At 35.4% G+C, this 8,536-nt stretch overlaps 1 protein-coding gene and 1 non-coding gene across 2 annotated transcripts; one reads left to right on the top strand and one right to left on the bottom strand.

Annotated features, from left to right (window-relative positions):
- Window positions 1-83: 83 nt before the first annotated feature.
- Window positions 84-8,534, bottom strand: LOC124632471 (protein PTCD3 homolog, mitochondrial). The gene is made up of 15 exons (XM_047167320.1): window positions 8,346-8,534; window positions 8,086-8,268; window positions 7,660-7,888; window positions 7,210-7,433; window positions 6,693-6,789; window positions 6,089-6,250; window positions 5,494-5,668; window positions 5,051-5,181; window positions 4,740-4,858; window positions 4,430-4,514; window positions 3,669-3,810; window positions 3,243-3,351; window positions 1,731-1,929; window positions 1,136-1,317; window positions 84-235 (listed from the first exon to the last, which is right to left on the bottom strand). Exons 1-15 carry the CDS (start codon window positions 8,369-8,371, stop codon window positions 145-147), a joined length of 2,154 nt encoding a protein of 717 aa, XP_047023276.1. The 5' UTR covers window positions 8,372-8,534; the 3' UTR covers window positions 84-144.
- Trnal-caa lies at window positions 4,184-4,299 on the top strand. The gene is made up of 2 exons: window positions 4,184-4,221; window positions 4,255-4,299. It is a non-coding gene; the product is annotated as a tRNA-Leu (tRNA).
- Window positions 8,535-8,536: the final 2 nt, after the last annotated feature.

The raw sequence follows: 8,536 nt of genomic DNA, 5'->3' as shown, positions 1-8,536 counted from the left end.
TTGTGTCAACCTTTTTTTTGTACTTTCACTGATATATTAAACTTATAGTCGTTGCTTGGCTTAATATGAATAAAAATATATTGTAAATATTACCTAAATGCATTTAATAGACTAAATATACTGGTATATACAAATAACATAACACTACTCATCATCGGACGAAGAGTCGCTGTCGCTATCTGAACTCGAAGACGTTCTTTCTGAATCTTGAATGACCGGAGCACCGGTTTTTGCTCTGCAAATAAAACAATAATATAATCAGCCAGAATTAACTTATTGTCAGTAAAAGTATTATTTTCTGCTCTTGGCGGAAGAGGAGAGGGAGTGATGTTTCCATTAGTAAGTTTTACAGAATAGCGGTTTTTCACGGAAGTAACAAAATTGTGAAAAAGACAGTCAGTGGGATCTACAAAGTGCGTAAAAAATACGAGCAAATTTGAGTCTTTTCTTCGCACGCAATATACTTTTTTAGATTTTAGAAAAAATAAAGTATATAAGGTTGCAGAAAAGTCAGTCACACTGTTTGTCCCAGTGCAAGTAGCGTCGTTTAATTTTGACATAAAATACAGATATTAAAAATACTACATAAAAAAAACAACAAAATGCTTACCATTTGTAAGGAAGTAGGGGATGGGGAGGGGAAGGTTTTGAACGTTGGAGCGCCCTGGATAGTATAGTTTAAAATAAATTCTAGTAAAATTGGGTCTTGGAACTCATGAAGAGTTCTACTGTACGTGATATTAGAACAGAAGGTAGGGGTGGTACACAATAAATTATCTTATTAAATTTATAACAACAAAAATAAAATGCATTGTGCTACCATGAGTACGCATAAACAAATGAACAGACTCCATTCTCTCACACTCTTTATAACCTCATGGAAAGATGAAAGTTTTCAAGTTTTTTTCCCAATTTCTATTTCAGAAGAAACGTAAAATAGACATCAGCACCCGTACAAATATCATCATTCATCATCATTTGATCTTTCCCTGTTTTCAAGTATGTATTTATAGGCGTGAATTATAGATACTTGGTATTGAACTCATATGTATAATTTTTTATGTAAAATCAGTAGATTAAAAAAAGAACATCACACACAGCACATTCCCATTACAAAGCATACAGATACACTTACAAGTTATACGCTTCAGCGACGGCCAAAGCCGCGGGATGCAAGTTGCCAACCAAAGTGGAGTGCTCCTGAGTCAGCAAGGTCTGTACTTCTTGTTCGGGCCGGTTGAGCATCGTGCCTAATACCTGTACGCTGGCAGTCATGGCTTCCTCGAAACCGCATTCAGCTAAGTATGTTACGGCTGCCTGTTGATTGAAAATAAATATGTGACGGAAACATTTAAATTAATTTTAATTGAAGCTTACGACTTCAGCTTAAAATACAAGATTTTAATATTTTTTGCGACTAATAAATGAGTAAATGGTCTGAATAGATGGCTGCAGTAGCTTAGCCACAAGTTAACCGACAACATAAACGTCAGTTTTCTAAAACCAACTGTTGTGTTTTTAGAAAACTGTACAGTTTGAAAGTGGGCTAATGAATACTTTTTTATATCAAAATTACCAGTAGGAAAGACCGAATAGAACCCCCAACAAATGCCACCCCTTTATTTTGTTTTAGACGAAATCTGTTAAGACCCATTTCTTACATGCATTTGCAAAAACCTCTAACGCGGTGCCCTTAAATAATAAACTATGAATATACAAATAAAACTTACCGCGGCAACACCAGGTAGGCCAACACTGGCCGCTTTCTTGGCAACATCAGCGATTGCCTGCGGACGTTCGGGAACGCCGGCCGCCTCCTCACGACGCAAGCGATCTAACGCCTCCTCTATGTTCTTCCAGTTTGGGTCCGCTTTATCTTTCGTGTCCGAACATATTTCTATTATGTTGGCTATGGCAGTCGCTGATAATCTGGGGAAATGAGAAAGTATGATTTAGCCGAATTTTTGTGAGACATATTTAGCACAATTTAGACTTTAAGAATGCACTCTTACGCATGCTTGAATAACTTTTTTGACTCTAGCAACATATTCTGGTCATTAAAACCCTATGATACATCTATACTTATAATAAATCTGTAGAGAGGTCAATTCTGTACATTGAATATATTTCCAAAAAAACTATCAGGGGGTGATTAGTGATCGATACTGATGCCAAAAATGCAATCAGTAAAATATTTGTCTGTCTGTCTGTATGTTCGTTATAGAAACAAAAACTACTTGACGGATTTTAACAAAACTTGGTACAATTATTCTTCATACTCCTGGGCAGGTTATAGGATACTTTTCATCAAGCTACGATCAATAGGAGCAGAGCAGTGAAGGGAAATGTTGGGAAAACGGGAGAAGTTACACCATTTTCTAAGCTTCCGTCGCGTGTGCAGCCTTAATGGTTAAATCTACCTCGAAACCATGTATGACGGAAATGTTCTCCTTAAAATTATGTAAAAAACATCCCATGACAGCATATGCCTACCTTTTATGGTTGACTCACAATAACACGTGTAACACTCGATAGCTTAATAGTTCGGAGCTTTCTAATTATATTAGTCTACTATTACGTTTCTAACACTCTTACTCACACAAAATAATAAAGGTAAACATTATCACCTATTCAATAAAAAAAGAATCATATAAATCAGTAAAGAAAAACCAATGTTATACATGAAATACGGTACTAAGCCATCGCGTGTGAATATCATGCTATAAGGATCATTTTTGTGTAACGGTCGCCGCGCTCGACGCTGCTCGCGGCGCGGTGGCTGCGCGAGCTTCATACAATATTTGGCTGATGCGATTGGTGCGAATAGACGTTCAGAGTGTTCAACCTTATTGACCGACAATAATTGATATTAACAAACCTTATAATTTATTTTAAACTTTCTTTTCTTATTATTTTATAAAATAGGTAAGAATTAGTTATTTTGGTAGTGTTTAAATATTCGTTCAATTACAATAATATAATAGTTTACATTTTATTTCTTTTTAGGTGAAGTAGTGGTAGGTACACATAGATTTAAAATTGGATTGGCTGGTGTTTAGTACTTATTTCTTCCTCTCTTTACACAAAGTCCGAATTTAATGCGGACGAAGTCGCTGGCAGAAGCTAGTACCTACATAAAGTCCTTAAAACCAAGATTATCATAGGTGCCTGTGTTTTTGCAAAAAAGATTTTAATCAATTTTATTATTGTAGCTTAGCTTTGTAGGTTAGCTTTATACTCACTTTTGTACAGGCGATCTGATGTTCTTAGTTTCTTGTTCCTCCGGCGGCACCTGGCCGAAGCTCAGCATGTCGGCGGCAGCCGCGCGCATTTTACTTTTCACTTCTTCATCTGAGAAACGAATAGACTTGTGTAAGTTACAATGGAAGCTACAAATATTAATAACAGAATATTTGTACACACAGTTTAATTGTAAATTAAATTAAATAATCATTTATTTCAGGATTTTTTTCCCATATTACATATTATATCAAAATACAAATAAAGTCATTAATTAATCTACTAAAACATTCAATAAGTTATTTTTTTTATATTCCTATTATAAATTTGAAATTACAAATATGTAAGTATAAATGAATTTCTGAAACACAGATAAAACATAGATAACATCTAGAACTCTCATCCAAAAGGCTTATAAGTATCCTTACCTTGTCCATGGTAAGTGTTACACATAGCTTCTAATAGTTTTTCGACCAATTTTGCTCGTTTTCCATGACCGAATATAACGAGCTGTGACCACGCTTGAGCGAGACGGTCGCCGGCACCGCCTACTTCCAGTGTTTTTATTATCTATGAATAGAAGAAAAATATGGTAAGTTAAGAAAAAGTTTTGTAACAAATGTCACTATTATGTTGTTTATTTACTGACATTCACGTAGTCATTGTGTTAGTGAATTCTATTGTCAACTACTTAAAACTTAATAAAAAATGAAGTCAAAATAAAATTAATTCTATCAACGGTACAACGAAATGCTGATGATAATTTCTTGACTCATAAAATAAATGGTATACAAAAAAAAGTTTACTCCGCATATTTATAATTACGCAACTCGTCAATTTATTAGGTACTCTATCACCGATGTAAATTATTTGAAATTACGAAAATAAAAACTTTTTTATTTCATTCGGATAGGGAGCCGCTATTTCGCCGCAAGCCTCATCTGTCAGGATGGCCGAGCGGTCTAAGGCGCCAGACTCAAGGTTCCCTTGCTCACTGAACGTGAGTACGAGTTGTTCTGGTCCTCTCTGAGGGCGTGGGTTCGAATCCCACTTCTGACAATACCTTTTTGCTGTTTTAAAACATTTTTATCTTGGGATTATTTCATTACCTTGCAGATAATATTATACTTTAACAATTTGCGAAGTCGAATAGTTATATAAAGTTTAGCATGTTATGATTTTAACTTACCTCTTCCATTACTGATGGTTCTGGCACATAAACGTTGGGTACCAATGTGTCTAGGAGTTCAAGAGTTTTTTCGAACGGTGCATGCCTGTGAAACAAAACAAAAAAGTATTAAAAATAGAATTTTATAAACTACTAGCTGAACCCGCGAACTTCGTATCGTTTAAACCTTCCCTGGGCCTCTACAAACATTTTAAAACTAAAAAAGCCAAATCGGTCCAGCCGTTCTCGAGTTTTAGTCAGACTAACGAACAGCAATTCATTTTTATATATAAGAAGATATGAGATAATATATGATTGTATTTGACATTACCTGCAAGCAACTGTGATGTAATGCCTATAGTAAATACTCTCTTTGTATGCGTCTCCAACTAATTTGTAGTTGTCTCCTTTCATAAGCAGCGCGTGTAACCTTTCAGCCATTGTAATGTTCTGAAAGGAAATTTTGACAAATTGTATAGGATTCATATTTATATTGAACAACGTTTGACTGAAACATTTCTTGTCCCACACCAAGTCCCAGAGTTTTATACATTAATAATGTCTTTGTACAGTTATCAAATAAAATAATAGAAACTCACTGATGCTAATAAATATGAAAGAAAGTATATATGTTTGACATACCTGTAGATGATCACTGCACACACCCATTGCAGTTATAAAGAAATTAGTATCAGCTGGTTCTTTGGCTTCCAAATTTTCCCTTTGTTCTAGCTCATTGATTATCGTGGACAGAATATCAAAACGTGGTCCTCCTGTAATAATGCATTTATTTTAATTAATATTGTGTATTTATACAGTTTAATTTATTAGTTAAATATTTTTTTCAAAAAAACATAGTGAAGACCAGACTTTAAGGGGGATGTCCTTTGTAAACTTGCCCTTCAATAAGTGCTAATTTAACTTATCTTTATCTTTCATCTATATAAAAAAATAATATATTATCAATTTATTCTGTAGACGCTAGCTTCCCCGTGCTGCTAGAGGAGACTACTTCTCGCAAATGGTAAAAAGTAGCCAAAATGGTATTCAGATATTCATTAGATTAGAATAAAAATTGTACTTACTTTCTTTACAAAAAACGCAAAGGAGGTAGTAATACGCAGCCAGGCCGGGCTGTATGCCCACTTGCCTGAACTCGGCGACTATTTGCAGCGCCATCTGTTGTAAGATTTTGCCGCCACCCCACGCGGATAGCGAGCGTAAGCACGACGATAAAGTCTCGTCATTTGGTGCTATACCCTGGAATCATTAATATGATGATTTAAATATCTACACCAATATAATAAGGCTGAAGAGTTTTGTTTAAATGCTCTAGTCTCAGGAACAACTGGAGTGATTGAAAAATATTTCAGTTTTAAACCGCCCATTTATTGAAGAAAGCTGTCAGCTATTTTGTATCGAACAACATCAGGATGTGGTTAGTTTTCTAATAAAATCGTATACATTTTGTTCTTACTGCAAGACCCAACATAAATAGTCCATAAAAAGCGCAATGAAGTAGCTCTTTTTCATTACAAAACACATACTACATGTACAGTAGACTGCACATCAGTGGGACCTGTCATGCTCCTAGTAATAAGTACGATTTTCCTATAAAACTGTTAACACTGACCTGAAGTTGACTACAGTATACGGGTAGCAATGAAAAATTAAATTTACCTGTTCATTCATTTGTACCAATATTGAGCGAAGAGCCTCAATACGCAAGGTGGTTCCTTCTCTGAGGAATCCAACACAACCCAACAGAGCATTAAATACCGCAGTTGATAGTGGAATACCCTTTTCTATGGCCTCATGTGTTAACGCGTGAGCTCTTTCTGCCTGAAATGTACATGACAAAAGATATGTAGTCAAACTTTTTTAATAGGCGTTTTACCATTTAATTATAACAATAACCAAACAATTTTTAGTTGTCAAACCGCTGATTCGATCAAAAGGCGGCAAGTACGCGGCTGGTGATGGTTTGGTTATTACTGTAGTTAAATGGTGCAACTCCCTGTTTAGAAAATTACATGTTTTATAATCTCCATTTAAATTGCTCTTATGTTGAAGGTGGTTTGTGTATAAGGAGTTGAACCACCACCAGTCCACTCAACTAGACAGATAAGCGTTGCTGGAGAGTTCTCCTACATCTTGCCAGCAAATAACAAAGGAAGCAGTGAAGGATGAATGTTTTGTTTCGCTCACTGTGATGATTACGCATCAGTTTAATTTGCGTAAATGATTTTGAGTTTGAATTGTAGTGTAGTGTGTTCTAAGTTACCTGAAAGTATTTAGCCATGCCTTGAATCATGGCGCAATAAGCTTCGGGCTTCTTTGGGTCCATTGATTCAAAAATCTGATCGGCTAGTCCACCAACCCTTAAAATTGTAACAAAAAAATATTACTGAGAGCTGAATTACCTCAATACATAAAATAATATTTTGGAAATGTCATTTAGTATTTAAGAATAACATTATACAATTTGTTGCACAACTGCAACTTTTGCTTTGATACTTACAAATCTTATTTATCTTTTTGTTAAAATATGCACACTTTGATCACTCTCCTACCCATGGGGTAAGCAAATAGTTGGTCCAAGCATGGAGCTTGCTTGCCTAGTATAATGGAATATTCAGGGTAATCTTATATATAAAAATGAATTGCTGTTTGTTAGTCTGACTAAAACTTGAGAATGGCTGGACCGATTTAGCTAATTTTGGTTTTAAAATGTTTGTTGAGGTCCAGGGAAGGTTTAAACGATACGAAGTTTGCGGGATCAGCTAGTATTAAATACATACCTCCAAGTAGCAGCCTGTTTGTCCCTAATATTAGCAGCAAACCATCTCTCTTCAAGCCACTCCATCGAGTCTGGTTCCCTTTCATTGTAAAAGCATAACAGTTGAAGGAACTCCAGCTTCATTTCCTCACTAACTGATGTGGTGCCTCCGAGCAATTTGAATATTGTTATAGAGTCATCTATCAGAGCATTCTGTATGGTGTATTTCAAATCTTCTTCAGTTACCTAGAAGAAGTTAATTTATGATTTTCATATATTGTTATTTGCAGTTACAAAAGTAGTTTCCATTTACCAACAATGTCAAAGGTTTTTATTTCATATTGACTTGTTCTTATTTTATATTACAGGCTTTTATGAAACATCTACCCAAAACTTGTCTAGGTCCCTTTGATATACCTACAGGGAATTGATTTCTACTATGTAAAAGCAGTGTTAAAAATACACTACTTACTTTGCTAGCATCATTGTAAATAGGCTTTGGTGAGAATGCCTCAATCTTAGGATCAGCGTTGAAGTATGGTGTTTTCATTTTGGTTGGTGGGTCCCATTCCCTTGTGGTGAATAAGTCTGCATGTTCGTCTCGGATCCACGCAGCGGCCTTACGACCAGCCTCGGCTGACAATGCATATGCTCGTTTGCGGAAGTTTGATAACGGTATTAAGTAGGGATCATCGTGATATCTGGAAATGTTTGAGTGATGATTGTTTAATGTGTTATATGAAATAATAGATGATAAAAACTGTTTTATAATATATGAAGGAGAGTTTAACTCTGATATAAGAAACTAAACTGCATTTTCAAATGTTTGTGAACTTTGAATTATTCTAGTCTGCCATTTTTTTAGTTATTATTCTAGAGTTATAAATGAATGGGTTACTTGTAGTGTGCGGCTGTTGGATCAGTCCCAACGGTAGCTGCGAGAGCCTGTAGGATGTCGGTCGGCCCTCTAGGTTTGCGCGGAGGAGGTGAGATACCATCACTAGATTTACCACTCTGAGGAAGCTTCTGTCCTTCCAGAGTAGCCAATGAACGACAAAGGCAAGCTACTCTTGTCCATTGTCTGCAAATAAGTAGGTTTTATGTAATAAATAGGACTTTATATTAGCGATAGCTAACCTCAAACAGTCGAGTACTTACCTCTGAACAACAATATTCGAATACATAGCTCACTGAATTAAGTTAATTTCTAATGTGTCTCTGTGGTTAAAAAACAAAGGCTGAGTTACTAAAATGGTTTCTAAGAACAGTATTTATCAATATTCACACAACATAACCTTAAATCTTAGACGTCAAACTACGACAGACAATGTCACTTTTTGTTTTGACAT

Source organism: Helicoverpa zea, chromosome 8, assembly GCF_022581195.2.
Source record: "Helicoverpa zea isolate HzStark_Cry1AcR chromosome 8, ilHelZeax1.1, whole genome shotgun sequence".
Classification (NCBI taxonomy): Eukaryota; Metazoa; Arthropoda; class Insecta; order Lepidoptera; family Noctuidae; genus Helicoverpa; species Helicoverpa zea.
The sequence above is the reverse complement of the archived record's forward strand: the minus strand, read 5'-3'. Positions and strand labels throughout refer to the sequence as shown.

Bases quoted from the DNA above. Each gene is read 5' to 3' on its own strand.
- LOC124632471 (XM_047167320.1), bottom strand. From the start codon at position 8,371: ATGTATTCGAATATTGTTGTTCAGAG. The intron at 8,269-8,345 runs GTAAGTACTCGA...ACTTATTTGCAG, and splicing joins TCGAATATTGTTGTTCAGAG to ACAATGGACAAGAGTAGCTT. The intron at 6,790-7,209 runs GTATGTATTTAA...TACAATTTTAAG, and splicing joins AAACAGGCTGCTACTTGGAG to GGTTGGTGGACTAGCCGATC.